This window comes from Panthera pardus, unplaced genomic scaffold (assembly GCF_024362965.1).
Source record: "Panthera pardus isolate Hobbes unplaced genomic scaffold, ASM2436296v1 HiC_scaffold_15, whole genome shotgun sequence".
In the NCBI taxonomy this organism is placed as follows: domain Eukaryota; kingdom Metazoa; phylum Chordata; class Mammalia; order Carnivora; family Felidae; genus Panthera; species Panthera pardus.
Window position 1 is genome coordinate 71,316,690 of NW_026526710.1, and position 17,589 is coordinate 71,334,278.

Consider the following 17,589-nt stretch of genomic DNA (forward strand, 5'->3'; position numbering starts at 1 on the left):
TTGGGTGTTTTGTTTTGTTTTCAATCTCAGGCTTACTTGGTTGACAATGTCCTATTCTGAGTCTTATTTGTTTTCTAATCTTTGGAGTTGAAAATAGGAATTCTCAGCGTTCCATCGCATTTTTGTTGAGTCTGTGTAAGTGAGAGGCAGCTCCCAGACTCTGGGTCGGAGCCTCCGGGCATGCTCTCATTGTCTTGCTCAGTTTCCTCATCTGAAGCAACAGAGATCCTGTGCCCAGCTCGTAGCAGGGTAGTTGCAAGATGATCCATCTGCCTGTTCTTTCTAAGTCAGAAAGCACGACCCAAGATGTCAGGGTACATATATTTCTCTTTCGTGGGTTCTTTGTAGTATCTTATGAGCCATACCCCTTAAGAAAAATCTTTGGCAAACTTTTGAATATTAGGATGTAAATGGGAGTCTAATTTGCAGAGTTTGATCAGGACTCTCGGGAAAGTTCTCTAGTAGGGATATGAAACTTTTTGTGATGAGGCCATCTACGTCTGGGCAAAACATGACTTGACCGTCGGCCCAGATTCAGATTCTCTGCTCTAGATCAAGGAGTTAGAAGGGCGGGCAGCAGGAAACCCAGGCACCGTTGGAAAGGCTGGCTGCCCTCACACAGAGCTCAAGACCCGAGAGATTTTCAAACCACTGTCCCTATTCCTTCTGCAGAGTAGAGCCTCACAGTTCACTGGCGCCCTCCATTCTGGTTTCCATGGTAACATCGCTGCGGGGACTTTTCCTCTTCACCTGCTCGAGGTCTCAGGGAAAATGCTTAACCTTTTGTTTAAATCTTCTCACCATCCTGCTTTCACCAAGGACAAGAAGAGTAAAATCTTTCTTGCGAGTTGGTCAGCCAGCCTCCCTACACCAAGAAAGGTCCTCCCCTCCCCCATGCAGGCAAGAGTGCAGATCCCTGCACGCGGCCTGGTTGCCTTGGAACACACAGCTCCAGAAGGGGAGGAACCAGTGAGTGCACACACAGAACCACTCTTAACGTCTTCTGCCTTGTCCATTTTTTTTGCAGGAAGATCCACGCCTGAAATTTCCAGTTCATATGCGGTCAAAGGCCTCTTTAAACCCCAATGACCTTGGCCCTCTTCCTGTGAGTACACTGGAGACGCGTGGACAAGTCCGAAAATGTGTATCCGTTCATCTGCCCGGTGTTGATGGGGAGCCGCTGTGGGCCTTCCCTTTGTCCAGGCTTTTGGGGTCCCGCTGGTCTATAGTTTCTTAATAGGAATGGGTGAATGGCTGAATTCTGATAGTACATACAGTTTATGCCCAGTACTTGTGAAAGAGGTTTCTGTATTATTAGCAGCTAGTAGAAAGTAGACTCGGTAACTAGGATGTAAGGGACATTCTCTACACGTGACAGTTTGAGCAGTGCGCATTTAGTCTGTAACTCAGCAACCACTGAGTTCTGTCCTTACTGCGAATTTAGCCACTGGGATGGACACATTAAAAACAGTGGGAGAAAAAGGCCTAAGTAATCACAGACCGTTTCTGTAAGTCATTTAGCCTGCGGTCCCTGTTTTTCTTGTTTTTCTTCCTTGTTGAGGACTGTTTTATAAATTTAACTTTTTATCAGTTTATTCTCTTTGGGGGCCCAAGTTGGAGTTGAGCTATTTGGGTTTTGCACGAAACTTGCGCCATACGTCCTTTTCAGCCCTCCCCAAGTCCAAAAGCCTTACAAGGGCAGGAAGGTAGGCAGGGGCGGGCAAGGACTTGAGACGCTTTTAGAATGAGGGTGCTGGGAGTTCTTTGATGGTGATCTTCCAAACACAAGAACTTTTCTGTTGGCCCGGTGTGTGGTATGTTATGGCACAACTTGAATCTAGAAAAGTTAGCTCAGTCTTTACTCAGCAGGTTTTATACAAATATCCCTCACTCTCTCCGAATCTGTTTGGCTCCTGGGTTTAGATGGAAAGAACCCAGAGAGTGCCGGAGACAGCTAAGACGTGAAAGGCAACGTGTTGTCCTGATCTGTTGGACTCCTGAGTTTCCGATAGCAAGTAGGCACAGTTGAGACAATGAGGGCACACCAGCCTTACCTTGGAAAAAATACCCAAATCCATTTAGTTCCTGAGTCCAAATAGAGCCCGCACCAGAGAATCTCCGTATGAGGGCTTTCAGCCACCTGGTGACAGGGCTAAAGCATCTCTCTGACATTTTTAAATTAACCTTCCTCCTCCCTTCAGTCCTCAGTAAATATTCATTTAATTAAATGAGCTTATTCAATCCTAAACTCGACTGTTGCATGGAATGCTGAAGTTTCCCTTTGAGGCTTTTGAAATATGAACCCGTTTCCTGTTCATCATGCAGTGAGTGAAGGTTTCTAAGACTAGTGAACATGTGGTCAAGAGTTAACTTGAAATGTTTGTAGTTTATTTATAACCTAAAACTGCACCCCTATAAGAGAAGAATAAAAAGTGTGTCCTAGAGTGTTTAAATTTAGCCATTGATTTTTGGAACTGTTAGCTAATGTTTGGATTCTCTCTCTCTCTCTCTCTCTCTCCCTCCCTCCCTCCCTCCCTCCCTCCCTCCCTCCCTCCCTCCCTCCCTCCCTCTCCCTCCCCCTCCCCTCCCCCCCCACCTTCTCCCCTTCTAATACCAGCCTGGTTGGGAAGAAAGAATTCACTTGGATGGCCGAACGTTTTATATTGACCATAGTAAGTAGGCTCTTTTATAGACACATAGGCATTGCAGGTAAAGGGATGGGGGGGCAGGGAGTCATTCAAATATTATAGTGAAAGGTTTGTCATTTCACTCTTTGTCTAGGCAGCCAGGTGTTATGTGGAGAGAATGATCCCAGAGAATCAGTGCCCTCGTACGGTACTGTGCATTCATCTAAGTTTGCTTTAAACTAGCCCATCAGGCTTTCACCCGATTTGATCTTGTGGCCTATTAACTTTTTTTTTTAATTAAAAAAATTGGGGGGGTAGATAACCCCTTGATTTCTGCGCTTTTAATAAATACACTCTAGTAATAGAAAATAAGCTTTTAGAAGTCATGATTGAGTCGAAAATCTGTGTGAGCAGTGCTTGAAGCAGCATGTTAAGTTTCTTAAACACTGCTTTCAAAGGTCTTATGGCAAGAAGCCCATTCTGACTTATTTTCTATTCATGGCATGCTTCTTTGCACCCAACGCACTAATACATACACAGTTCGTATCTTGAAATGATAGCGTATTTGCTCCATCACCTATGAATAAATGCGTGGTTTCTCATTTCAACTAAAAGTTAAACTAATAAAGGTTTTGCTTTTAGGCAGTGGGTTTTTTGTTTTTGTTGTCGTTGTTGTTGTTGTTGTTGTTGTTGTTTTGAAGTGACATGTTCTCCAGGGGAGCATATATGTTTTTGCGTATCCCTTAAAACTTCTGAAAAATACATATTTAAAAGAAGTTTTGAATTATATTTACAAATGTGTGCAGTTGGTAGTATTTTGATCTTTATTTTCATTTGGTTCATGAACCACAAGTCTACACCGGGTTTCTCTAGCCTCACGTTCTCTTAACTAACCCAAACTACACTGATGAGCCACTGGTGGGAAATCTGGCCACAAGGACTCCTCGTGGATGGGGAGTGCCACTGTCTCCTAGGTCTTGTGCCTCTTCTGGGGGTTACTGAATGAGTGTCCTGTACACTTTCACTTTGAGGCACAGGAACTGAATAAACAAAGCAAGAACCCCAGCGGCTCACAATCACACCAAAAGTGGAAGTCTTAAATGGATCAGGGGGCGGGCTGCCCTTTTAACCCTTTGGTAAAAATCGGGTATCTCAAGGGTACGTAGGCTTAGTTTTGTCTTTGACCAGTAAAAGTATCCAGGGTTTGCCTGCTTTCCAGAATTTTACAGTGAGCGTAAATTGCTACCATAACTGCTTTAACCTTTTTTCTCTAATATGCTTTTTATAATTCTACTTACTCATCACATACATGATTTGTTAAAATAAGGAAGGGGCCAAACCTCTTTTTCCCACCAAAACCAGAAAATAATTTCTCTTTTAGTTTTTATGCATTTCAGTTTCAGTTTTCAAAGGTAGGTACGAATAATAACGATCTTTCTCTTCAAATAAGGCCTTAACCAGTAACACAGCCTCGGTCTGCTACGCACAGAACATTTCACACAACCTTGTGGCCACGTTCTAGCTGGTGATCTGATGTTCAGGTCAACCTGAGAAGAATTTTATAAACGCTCTTAATGCAAGGGCCCCCAAACCAGAAAAATGTTACCACAGAGGGCCTGGACGTTAGAAGCAGTAAAGATCACAGGCTGCTTTTCTAGTGGTGTGCATAGTCCTACCATAGTATGTAGTAGATGCTTGATAAATGGTGACATGATGTTAATTCGTGGAGGGTCAGTGGTGAAGACATGGGCAAGTTGATGTCCTTGGTCAGCAGGTGGAGAGAACTTGCCTTAGAGAAGCAGCTGTGCCTCCAGCCCGAGGCTTGACCCCCTTCTGTTTGCCGGGAGGCAGAAAAGGGTGGTTTTGCTGCATGCCTCGGCAGTTCCTTACTCCTAATGGGTCCGCCGGTCCCTCCAGACGCACAGCTCCCTCGCTCCACATTCCTCTCGCCAGAACAGACAGCTTGCAGGAGACTTCCCTTTGCTCCTGGGGATGGTGTAGGCCTGGCACAGAGCCTGGTTGATCTAAGCTACAAAAAGAGGTGCTCCTTGTGGTGCTTTACCTTCAGACGAAAGTTTGCCCTGCCTCGACCATACAGAAAAGTTCTCCAAACCAGATAGTAAGAGTGGAAATTAGGCGAGCAGAAGCTATGTTTACGATCACCTCATTTGCTGTAGATGCAACATTGCTGCCATTTCTCCCTGGTTTGTCAAGGTTTGCTCAGTCACAGGCTATAAAGTAGGGTACATATCCATTAAAATAAATCCGTCTGCTTTTTCACCAAAATGCAGTCTGTGAAAAGTGCAGGAACACCTGTCTTTTTAAGCAGCTTTCTCAGGCCAGCAGGGGTACTCCAAAATGCATTTAATCACCTTGTAGGTGCCGTTTAGGAATGTATCACCTTCCAAATGAGCCTCTCCTTCTAAGCAGTTTTCTCCTATCTGATTTTTTTTTTTTTTTAATTTTTTTTTTTAACATTTATTTATTTTTGAGACAGACAGAGCATGAACAGGGGAGGGGCAGAGAGAGAGGGAGACACAGAATCTGAAACAGGCTCCAGCCTGAGCTGTCAGCACAGCTTGAATCTGGAGCACAGCGCAGAGCCCGACTGAGCTCTTAGCACAGAGCCCAACGCGGGGCTTGAACTCACGGACCGCGAGATCATGCCCTGAGCCGAAGTCGGCCGCTTAACCGACTGAGCCACCCAGGCGCCCCGTCTCCTATCTGATTTCTAACAAAGTTCACCTCATTTTGCTGTCCTGCGTGCAGGACAGGAACCAGGTCATCCGTACGTGTAGCATTTTACACGTGCACACAGCCTGTGAGAGATTCACAGTCCTCTTACCTTCCATCCTGACCAGGACGTGTGACTGTGCATGAATGACAACCGCAGTAGACTTGTCTTTTGAGTAACGAGGCTATTTATTTTCTGCTTCATAAAACTCTTTTAAGAAGTCACACATTTCTAAGATTAAAAATACTCAGCCATCTTAAAGAGGTAGTTTCAGGGGGCGCCTGGGTGGCACAGTCGGTTAAGCGTCCGACTTCAGCCAGGTCACGATCTCGCGGTCCGTGAGTTCGAGCCCCGCGTCGGGCTCTGGGCTGATGGCTCGGAGCCTGGAGCCTGTTTCCGATTCTGTGTCTCCCTCTCTCTCTGCCCCTCCCCCGTTCATGCTCTGTCTCTCTCTGTCCCAAAATAAATAAAAAACGTTGAAAAAAAAAAAATTTAAAGAGGTAGTTTCAGAAGAGACCAAGTCTGGACCTCTGTAGCCCCTGTCTCCAGCCTGGAGTAAAGTTAAGGCAGAATCTTGACCTGAATCTCTACCTCTCTCAAGGATTCTGTGGTTCTTCTTAAAGACCAGGTGTGTCCAGCGGCTAAGTCCATGGCCACAGGTGTCTTGGATACAAAGCTAGAAGAGAAAATAAAACTCCAATGAGGCTGTAAAATCCTGCCTTCATCTTTCCTGCCACCAGTCTTACCAAACCAGTTAATCATAGCTATAAATTAACTGTGGTTTTCCTTCTTCTCCTTCATTCTTGTCCCTTTATTTGGAATACAATGTTGGAGGACCAAAAGCGAGTTTAGATTCAAAAGTTTTAGAAAAAAATGAGCAAACGGCCACCGCACATTCAAATATTGACAATGCTTAGCTGCAAAATCGTTCTTTATTATAACCACACAGAAACTTACGTGGTTCTGAAGGCTTAGACTGTTTGAAGAGGGAATCTGTTTTCGCCATCAGCTTCGTTCACTCATTTGAAAAATAACATACGAGGCTCCTGTCACATTCTAGGAAGTGTGTTCCATGGTGCAGAGGGGGCTGCAGACATCAGTAACACCAGCCCCTGTCCTTGAGGGACTTCTATTCTAGAAAATACCTCTAGTCCCAGGAGGTATTTTCAAAAGTGATGCATAGAGGAATGAACCAGTTTTGCAGATGCAGAAGCAAAGACCATACCTGCTCAGTACATGGCTGAGCACTAGGGCTCTGGGATGTCTGCAGGAGGGCCTCAGGGACAGATTATTTTTCAGATGGATCCCACATGAGGAGTTAGATGTATCCAGGAAAGCCAGGTGGAGAGCGACCCCAGGAAGGAGAGAACATGCAAGCGTATGAACGTATTGCAGACTCTGCCACGGTCAGAGAACTGTGCTTAGGGTGCACATGGCCAGCGTGCAGAGGAGGCTGGCGTGGCACATAGGTCAAAGGGTGCCCGCCAGGGATGGGAGCTTGGGTCCCTTCTGCAGGCAGGAGGGAGGTCCTGAGGCATTTTCTGGAAGGGGGCGTGACAACGGTCAAATCCTCTCTTTAGAAAGATCCATCTGGCAGAACCACAAAGGAGGTCTTGAACAGGGACGAGTGAGACCGAGGCCAGGGAAGCTTAGAGAATAGTCCACGGAAGAGATGCGCCCTCCAGAAAGCAGCTTTTTCAGTGAGACGGGACGGTTTCGGGAGCACCAGAGGAGAATGGCAAGGGGGGATGGGCGTGGGGCCAGCGCTGGGTTTGAACAGTGAGCGCACTGACACTGGCATTCGGGAATACAGAGTCACAGGAAGGGTTTTGGGTGCTGGCAGATGATGGGTTCAGTTTTAGTAGAGTTGGATTTGAGGTCACTGGGAGAGGCAGTGGCTTGACGTTCCAGTCTGGATGGACCACGTGTAGGTGCTCATTGATTCACTTCCGCTTCGACAGTATCCAGGTGATGGGATTATAGCCCAGGGAGCCGTTACTCAGCTGTGTTCTGTTTATTTGGTTTTCTTTTCTCCCATTCTCCATCACAATGGCAACTTTGACTTTCCAGAGTCTTCCGTTCAGGAGGTGAGGGACCCAGAATGCCTTTTGGTAGTTTCATTTTAAAACTTTACCTCTCCTTTTATTAAAATAGTTATGTCAGACTTGGAAAATTTCCTGGTATGGTCATTAAAACTGAGTTTATTAGCTATTCTTCTCAGTCCTCTTACAGAGTATACAGGAAATAAACAGAATCCGTATTCTTAAATAGTTTCCTTTTTTTTTTTTTTAAGCCAACTTAGATTCCCTAAAACTCCAGGGAGAACCCATTTTCTCCTAGTCTGCCCTCCCTGTATCTTTCACGCAAGTCCCTCCCCGCCCCCCCCTCCCCCCCCGCCACAGTAATCCCTAAAATCTTGAATCATGCACAGTCACAAAACCCAAGTGATTCAGAGCAGCTACTGCACATTATCACCTACCCCCCCCCCTCCCCCGACGTGGTTGTATAGGCAGCATTGAACAGTCTTGCTGACATTGACTCAGAAGAAGGAAATCTCTTCTTGCCAACTTGGCCAAAAGGGAGACCTTCCTCTGCAATCTTCCTCTGCTGTAGCTGATCTCATTTTTTGGCCCACCGTAGTTGCCTTGATTTTTGCGTGCGTATGGGTGACGCATGTCATGGATTATTCATGGGTTCATTGTCGGGTTCTTCATTGAAAATGGGTTTTTTCAACACGACAAGCCAAGAAAAGAGTATTTGAAATGAGACAAATCCTGTGTGTGTTTTCACTTTTCAGGGACTAAGACCTCTTATGCCCTTTTTCAGTTAAAGGAACATCAAGATCAAGTTATAAATCCTTGAGAGAACAGGGGTTTATAATTGAAATTTTGGCAGATTTCCTGCCAAAAACCGTGTGAATAAATGGTTTTGCTTTAGTTTTGCCTTTTTGATGGCGTGTTTTTAACTAAACAGTATGAGGGGTGGAGTGCTACATACCATGGTCCTCTTCTAACCCTGGAACACTAAGGGATTTATTTGGGGGACCAGTATGAGAGATTGGACAGCTCTTGCAAAATCCAGAAATAATTCTTTTTAAAACATTTTTGATGTAGACTAGATTTGAACTAATACGCTGATTTTTGATTTTTGATTTATTTATTTATTTTAACATTTTCAGATAGCAAAATTACTCAGTGGGAAGACCCAAGACTGCAGAATCCAGCTATTACTGGTCCGGTCAGTATCCTCAACCTCTTAACTCTTCAGTGTAAAACTTGGGTTGCATCTAAGCACATACTTCTTTCTTTCTTTTTTTTTTTTTTTTTTTTTAATGTTTGTTTATTTTTGAGAGAGAGAGAGAGAGAGAGTGTGTGTGTGTGTGTGTGTGTGAGAGAGAGAGAGAGAGAGAGCAAGCGAGGGAGGGGCAGAGAGAGAGGGAGACACAGAATTCGAAGCAGGCTCCAGGCTCTGAGCTGTCAGCACAGCTCAGAACGGGGCTCGAACTCACAAACCATGAGCCCTAAGTCAGACGCTTAACCAACTGAGCCACCCAGACGCCCCTAAGCACATATTCCTTGTATATTACTGCTTACCTGGTGCTCTGGGCTTGGTATGGTTGACTAGGTTAGCATCGCCCCCCTCTCTTCCTCACTGCAGTTCCCGGGCGGGGGGGTACGTCTGCATTTGCCTCTTCGAAGAGCTTTCACTATAAAGGAAGAGAAAGTGCTTTGCTAATGGTAACCAAAACTAAACATTGTTTTCCCCTTTGTAAAAAGGTGGATTAAAAGTATAACAATCAAAACGTCCTCTCTTCTATCTGAAGCCGAGCCCTGTATCTGTAGAGTTTTGTCCTTTCTTGGGGCCAAGGGGAGGGGGGGGGCGGGGTAAATGTACACTAACAGATTGAAGCTGTATTCTGAATCTCTTCCAGCGCGGAACGTCTGTAAAAGTTTGGGTGAGGTTGTAGCCAACCTCTGGAGCTGGCAGGGTTAAGAACCTTTGTCTCTGCTGACCCACTGACTTTCTCACAGTGTCCGCATACACGCCGGGTGCGAGAGGAAGCTAGGTAGAGCACCCTTTTAAAATACTGCCGCACGCTGTGTTCATAAGGAAGAGCGAGAACCCCCCTGTCCCTGAGCAGTAACAGTCACTTGCTACTGAACACCCGTGAGCAGACTGTCGAATGGGTCAAGGTCTGCAGGGAACGTACCAGCGTCTTTGGTCCATGTGGATAGGAGTGCGGGGAGCTAATTTGGAATTACAGGAAGTGTGTGGGGTCAGCAAAGCATTGCAAGCTTGGGAATCTGTTAGAAACTGGAGGAGCAAAAGGAACTGAAGTCTATTGAGTGCTGAGCTAAAAGGCCAGCAGGCGTGTTTAAGATACTGCTTTTGTGGCTTTAATCTGATTCAGTTCACGTTATGTTTTGAAATTACAAAGGTAAGTCCGTTTGAAATGCTAGAAGGTAATATCATGCAAACCCACCTTAATACCTGACATCCCCTTAATTTGTTGATTTCTTTATTGGCTTTGTTCAGCTGCTTTGCTGCCGTGTGACGCAAAGTGCCCAATCATACCTGAGTTAAAACAGCTGCTTTTTATGTACCTTCAACACCTGCCTTACCATGGCTTCCTTTTGATATTTTCACATTCACAAGAAGGTGTGTTAGAGTCCTATTTTCTCTTCTACGTCATGAGAAACAAGGTATTCAAGAATCAATGCTGTTTTCGAGCAACAGAGGACTTTCGACATAATTCTGAAACCTTTTGAGATATTTCTGTCGTTTTACTGATCATCTGCCTTCACTCAAACGCTGTCAGTTCTTACCGATTTCTACTGAAAATTGCGTAGCATCATAAGTCCAAGTAAATTTGACCCAAAGAGAGATCTTTTTTTTTTTTTAATTAACAAAAGAGCCGTGTTTATGCTTTCATTAGTAGTAGAGATACTTCTTTCAGTAAGAGCATGTGTATTTAGGTAATTATCGACTTAGTGTAGACGCCTGGCTTTGGTTGTCATCAGTTCTGAATATTTGGTAATTTCCATGATTTCTTTCTCTCCTTGACTTTACAAGCTATTTAGAATGTGCTGTTAGCTTCCAGGAGTATGGAAGGGTTTTTGCCTGTCCATTTCTTACTAATTTTCTAATTTTATTGGATTGTGGCCAGAGAATACTGTCTCTGAAATATTGATTACCAGATATTTGAAACTTCCTTGTCAGCTTGCCTTTTTTTAATTAATGTTCTTTCTGTGTTTGAAAAGAATGTGTATTCTGTCTTTGTTGGGTACAAAGTTCTTTATATGTCCATTAGATCGAGCATATTATCCGTTTCCGTCACTGCTTTTTATCCTGGCTGTTCTAACCAAGACAGGACTGTCACAATCTCCCACAGTGAGCATGGCTTTGTCCGTCAAGGACATTCACTTTCTCTTCGTTAGTATTTGCCTGGTATGTCTTTTTCCCCTCTTTAGCTATGTTTTCTCTCTCTCTCTCTCTCTCTCTCTCTCTTTTTTTTTTTAACCTTCTATTACATTGATAAAGTACCCTTTATTTTCTTTCACTTTCTATACTTGCTTGGAAGTTGTATTTTCTGTTCCTTAGTGCTTACATTAAAATTTGTAACCAACACCCTTAATGTCAAAATTAATCACTCTCTCTTCCTGAGTAGGATGAGATTTAGGGAACTCTCACGCCGCTCTTCCCACTCACTTTGCATTGTTCAGTGACATTTGAAAACTTTAGAAAACAGTCATTAACATTTTACCTTTTTTTTCAACAGCTAGTGCTTGTTTCTTTCACTTACATGTAAGCGAATTTCTTTGCCCACCATTGGTTCTTGCACCTGCTGTTTCCAGGTTTTCTTCTGAATGAAGTATAGTTCCTGGTTCTCAGAGTCTTGTCTACAGATCAGCAGCATCAGAATTATGTGGAAACTTGTTAGAAATGCAAATTTAGGAGTCCCAACTCAGGCTACTGAAAATCAGCAACTTTGGCGGGGGAGGTGGGGGGGGGGGGGCCAGCAAAATCAACTGGACAAACCTTTCCAGGGATTGTGATGCCCGCTCAAGTTTGAGAGCCTCTGCTCGGGCAGCACTGTCTCGAGAGCGGGGAAACTCTCAGTCTGAGGGAGAGGGCTTAATCTGCCCTCTCTGTTAAATGGTAGGTCAGCCATAGTAGAAGCCTTTGGTTAACAATTCCTTTCCTAATACTTTGGAGATATTCTTTCTTGTCCCTCTGGCCCCCGTAACTGTTGAGAAACTTGTTATCAATCTGATTCTTGGTTTGGGGTGGGTAAATCCTCCTTTTCTCTGGCAATTTTGAATTTCCTCTGTGACTTCTGGTGTTGTATAATTTTACTGTCCTGAACCTCAGTGTGGATTTCTTTATTCTGCTTTGGGCTCCCTGTAATCCTTTAATATGGGGCCCGTGTCTTTCCTCCATCCTGGAAAATTCTCAGCAGTTGTTTCTTCACATGCCCCATCTTTGCCGTTCTTCCTGGTTATCTGTACCAGTAGCTCCTCCTGGGTATGTGATTCCCTTTTATGTTCTGTCTTCACCTCTTCGCTCTTTGTGTTTTGTCTCTCTCTTGTGGCTGTACTGTGGGCTTGGCTCTTCCAGTTCATTCTTTTTTAAGCTTTTCATAATCAGCCCTTTCCCAGGTCATTGTGTCTGTGGTTTCAGTAATCGTGTTTAATTACTCATTGTTCTATTGGGTGTTTTTAAATTTGCTCGGTCTTTTCAGTTATTGTTATTCTATCATGTTCTTTTAATTTTTTTTATTTTTTTATTCATACTCAGCCGTCTGATCATTCTTCAGATGCATATTCCATATCCTCTTTCAGATGATTCTGTTATCTCTGGCCATAGGGGCACTAAATCCCCCCACATGTTATGTCTGTAGACTTTCCTCAGTAGTAGTTCAGTGCAGTTTATAACCAATTCAGTGTATGATTTGTGTGTGTGCGCTCATCTTCCCCCACCCCCCCCCCCCCACCCATGAGGCATTTATAAGTCCTGACCTGTATTTACTGTTAACTTCTTAGCTTGGGATCATGCAGGCCCAGTTAATGTAACTGTGGACTTCATACCCGCTTTGGTGTAGGCATAGAGTATGAATTCATTACAGGTCTGTTTCTTTTTGTTTTTCTCTCGTTTGTGGTCCTGGACAGAAGGTAAGCTTCCTTACAACTTTCCTGGGCTGGTGGGTAGCGCTTTCTTGTCCCCATGTCAGATGTAGATTTTTAAACAGGGAACTCTGTTCTTACTCCCTAGGTCATACAGACTGTAGGCCAACTTCTGTGTCCCAGCGTAAGGAATAAAGCCCCAGCCCAAGCACCAAGTCACGTCCAATGCCCGCTTCTTTAATTTTAAGTCTTCCTGCTTATCTGGAACCTGGAGTTTCTCTTTTTCCCAAGTTTTAAAAATACCCAGATTAGGGGCGTGGGGGGCGGGGTGGGGTCCCTGTCTGTGGCAGCTCAGCATAGCATTACTCTAAGTCAGTATGCTCTCTGTGTTACAAGCATCACCAGCGAAAGCGTTGACCAAGTGCTGTCCATGCTCGCTGCTCTTATGAATACCATCTCATGTTTGTGTAACGCTTTGTACTTCCCCGAGAACTTCATAATCAGCTGCCTTGAAACTCATAGCAAGCCCCTCAGGAAAGTGGGGAAGATGTTGCTATTCCCCATCTGTCAGAAGCTCACAAGGCTAACTGTGTTGCCATTCGTTCCAGAAAATATCAGAAGTGGGACCAGAGCTCCCAAGTGTAACCGGCCTCACCAGTCTCCATGTCAGACACGAGTTATCTTCTTTAAGGAGCTGCAGCATCAGCTGGACTAGAAGGACAGGAAAAAATTTAGCACCGACTTGACACAATAGGAGCAGAAATATCTCAGCATCTTATTTCCACCCACATATAGTCAGCGCCCCCCAGGTTACAAGTCAGATAAGAGAGCAGAGAGCACAGGCTGGGGGCGACGTCTTAAAACACGTTCCCCCCTGTCACTTAAGACTCCTGAACTCACATTTTAAGCCTTTCTGTAACATTCCCAGGAGGGAAGCAAAACCCAAAAACAGTTGCCGGGAATCACGGATTTTTGGAAATGGAAGAGCCTTCGACTTCATCTAGTCTGTTTCTTCTGCTTAACTGGGAAGAAATTCCGTAGTCGGGAAGTTACATCACAGGGCTAGCTGGAGCTAGAGTCTGCCTTACAAGTCAGGTCTGCCAAAGCCAGTATGACATAATGAAAGGACATAACTTCTCAGCTTAATGTCCCTCTGTCACAGTTAACCACAGCTAAGAACACCAGCCAGACACTTTTCTGCGCAGTCCACTCACTGCTCACAGTCATGGTTTATTCCCTCCTGCCACTCTGGGTTCTGCCCACATAGCCCTTCCTCAGAGCTTCCTTCCCCAACCATCCCTACAAAATAGCCTACCAGGAACTCTCTCTCAGTGATGCTCAGTCTCATAGCATTTACCACTATGCACTCATTTCTTTCTTACTCCCTGTTACTCACAGTAGCTTGAAAGCTCCAGGAGGGAACAGGGGAAGAAATCTTTGGTTGATGTGCCATTATTTCCTTAGCACCTAAGAATGCCTGGCATAGAGCAGGCGCTCAAGAGATACCTGTTGAATGAGACAGCAAAGGAACCACCAAAGAATGAATAAGCTTTATAGAAAATCTTAGTCTGTGATGGGATAGAGTGTTGGTGGAGCAAAAAATATGATAACGTCTTCACTGGCTTATCTCAGAACATTGTTATCCTTTCCTCATATTGGTGGCTGTCCAGATATTGACAAAATTTTTACCTTTTCTAGAATCAGAATTCACACATGATTTCATCAGATTAAACACAGCCCAAAATAAATAGGATATGTGGTCAAACCTAGTGTTCAATGGAAAATCAAACGAAGAATAGCTTAAAAGTAAGGCCACAGGTCCCGTAAATTGTCTTTAGAATGTTCTTGGGATATATAAATGCATTGTCTTTATCGCTGTTGGATTACAAAGCAGAACACGGACATGATTATTGTTTTCTATAAGAGTGGTTATTTTTGTTTTGGCTTATTGTTTGTGTGATTGTGTCTTAAAATAGTACGAAGGAGGGAAGCTTTTGTTCCTCACTTCTCTTTGCGAAAGTGTAAGGTATAAGGCTTGGAGTCTGGAGATACCCTACTATGGATCAGTGTATTTTATTAACTTAGCCAAAATGATACCAGCAGAACTATTCTTGCCCAAGTTCATACTATTTGCTAAAAAAGCAGCAAGGTTTTCTGGATACGAGGCTGTCATAGTCATGCCCACGTGTCTGCAAAAGCCAGTCTTTTCTCCTTCATGAAAAAATTATAAGCCTTTTCAATAGCCAGAAGTCAGGGCTCTGGCTCTCACATATCGTAAGCTACTTTACAACATAGCACGTAAAGAGTATCTAAATGACTACACTAAAAGGTTATTACTTCGCCAGAAGAGATTTCCAGAACTTTTGAGTAACAATAGCTAAGTCAGTTATCGAGCGCAATGCCTTTGGTACCATCACTCGGCTTCAGAGATGAGCCGTTCAGATTTAAAGAAACCCCTGCCCAAGACTACGAACTAGTAAGAGGCAAACCTTCTGACTCCCAAATCAAGGAGTTTTCCATAATGCTGTCTACGTGATTTTATATTCTTTGTTAACAGTATAAGTTCACTGGCCTTTCTTCTCCTTTTATTTCCTCCCCATGGTTTTTAAAAGCATGATTAGTCTTTTCAAAATGACCTCTATACGGTCATTTGGGGTTTTGTGTTAAAGAATCATAGTCAATAACTGTTATCGAAACGTACAGCAAAAAAACGAAAACAAAGATTATTACACCCTGACTCCCATTTAGACAAAAGTCACGTGGACAGTGTATTTGGTTTATGTGGGCATATCCCTAAATGATTTCTTGAATATCAACACAGTTGTTTTCAGGGGTGAAAGCCCCCCACTCAATGCTGATTAGCCTCAGTCATTTCTAGAATTTTCCCATGTGCTATGTAGACATTATATAAACTTCAATGATAATCTCGAGAGCGAGAGTTTTAAGGTTTATGATTCATAAAATTCTCTGAATGTTGGCTCAGTATACATAAAATTTCAAATGTATTATTTACATTATCTGTATTTATAAATTTATCTTCCAGGCTGTTCCTTACTCCAGAGAATTTAAGCAGAAATATGACTACTTTAGGAAGAAATTAAAGAAACCTGTGAGTAACAACATGTCTTCCAAAAATGCTGTTTTAGTCATTTGTAAGTTACCAAAGTTACTTCAGTGAGAACGACTTGTGTGTTACCTTTATGTGTTTACTAAAAATATCACCTTCCTTTCTCCATTGCATTTTGATCCACCTGGATCTTCAATCTGAATTTTCTTTTTAAGAGAAATGGTAAGTGAAGACTAACTTAGTATTACATATCAAATCACCTGAATGGTCATTTCTTATGTAATACGTGAAAAGATAGAGATGATTGTCATGGATATAAAATAATTCAGAACCTAATCGAAAAAACCTGGAGAAGCCTGTGTATTTGCCTATGGTCATTGGGATAAAACCTAGACCCTACTTAGAAAAATGTTCTCATCCTTCCCTTCAAATTCAAAACTATAGTTTTAATTATAACACAAATAGAATTTACCATACTAAATTGTGATGTTTGGCATGTTAAGACCGAGTGTAATTTTCAGACTAAAACTCTCTCTTGGGAAACCCTGTAAGATTTTTACAAAACTAGGAAACCCGACGAGGTTTGTACAGGTGGTTTTAAATTACAAAATTATATTTTCTACTGACACACCTTCCCCAGTTCTTCAACATTTTGTCTTCTGTTTTACTCTCTGACTTCACCTCTCTGGTACAGGTTTTCCCTGTTGTCTCCTCAATTTGTGTGTTCATGGGTCCTGCCCTGGCCTTCATTTCCTGGCTTCCCTCGGGAAGAAGGGGGTATTGGCCACAACTCCTGTCACCGCAGTGTTCCTGGGCCCCCAGCTATGGCCAAGGCACCAGGGATGCAAAGAGGCAGGAGACACAGTCTCCACCACGGGGAGCTCCCACTTGGGGGTTCTGTTCTCCCAGCGTTCCGACTCAAGTAGCTCATGGATACTAGCCTTTGAAATGACTCAGATATGCACACATAAAATTACATAGTGTTTCTTTGTGAGGAACCTACATTTCCCCTGATAGTAGTGGAACTTTGTGGATGTTAGCCTGTCTCACTCGGGCACTTCCACCGTGGTATCTCCTGCACGCCCCCCTTCCCCGCTGCAAATCCACTGTCGTAGCAAGGCCATCCCTGGCCCTCGTTTTGCCAGATGCAAATCCACTGTCGTAGCAAGGCCAGCCCTGGCCCTCGTTTTGCCAGGCAGGCAGCGGTTACTCACAACTTGAGTCAAGTGCTTTTTCATTTTCGTATTTATGAACTATGACCTTTGGGATGCTTCCCCAGAACGTGGCATGATAATCAAGGTCCCACTTCTCGTGGCAACAGAAATTAGCCTTGTAGGCATCCTGGATCACACCTACCAGCTGGAAGCCCTACCAGGGTTGAGCATGCTCTCACCTCGACCGGGTGGGGATTGTTCTACGGGTTTTGATTACCCGGACTAACCTCTCTTTTTTTGACAGAAGCGATATCGAGAGTTGACCGTATTTCAGTTGCCGGTGGGTGGAGAAGTGCCCCCACAGTTGTTCATAAAGGGGGGAGGGGATGATTGTCCTCTACTCGGCGTAGTCTCTTGTGCCTCCTGTGTTGCTGGCTCCAGTCTGACGGCTGGCTTGCTGTCTGGGTGAAGAAAATCCACAAAGGGGAGGATCGTCATTGGAAACTCTTTGTCACAGCTTGTTTATTTGAAGGCTGTTGTCATTTCTACTCTTTGTTGTTGTTTTTTCTTTTAGAAAGTAAGGTGTATATTTACTGTATGATTACCTGCTTGCTCTCTTCTTTCGTGTAGGCTGATATTCCGAATAGGTTTGAGATGAAACTTCACAGAAATAACATCTTTGAAGAGTCCTATCGGAGAATCATGTCTGTGAAAAGACCAGATGTCCTAAAAGCTAGACTGTGGATCGAATTTGAATCGGAGAAGGGTCTTGACTATGGGGGTGTGGCCAGAGAGTGGTTCTTCCTACTGTCCAAAGAGATGTTCAACCCCTACTATGGGCTTTTCGAGTACTCTGCGACGTAAGTATGCCGCGTGCACTCAG

The 17,589-nt window shown here is 43.9% G+C and overlaps 1 protein-coding gene across 10 annotated transcripts in view; it reads left to right on the plus strand.

Annotated features, from left to right (window-relative positions):
* The window catches only part of NEDD4L (NEDD4 like E3 ubiquitin protein ligase), a 341,630-nt gene that overhangs the window by 293,479 nt on the left and 30,562 nt on the right, over positions 1-17,589 (plus strand). For 6 of the 10 annotated variants that reach the window (XM_053902769.1, XM_053902770.1, XM_053902768.1 and 3 more), the window contains 6 exons: positions 1,028-1,105; positions 2,618-2,672; positions 2,782-2,835; positions 8,540-8,598; positions 15,529-15,594; positions 17,337-17,566. In XM_053902769.1, the coding sequence (XP_053758744.1) occupies positions 1,028-1,105; positions 2,618-2,672; positions 2,782-2,835; positions 8,540-8,598; positions 15,529-15,594; positions 17,337-17,566 (542 nt within the window). The remainder of the gene's footprint in view (positions 1-1,027; positions 1,106-2,617; positions 2,673-2,781; positions 2,836-8,539; positions 8,599-15,528; positions 15,595-17,336; positions 17,567-17,589) is intronic. The other 4 variants (XM_019463932.2, XM_019463934.2, XM_019463922.2 and 1 more) reach the window with 1 other exon arrangement.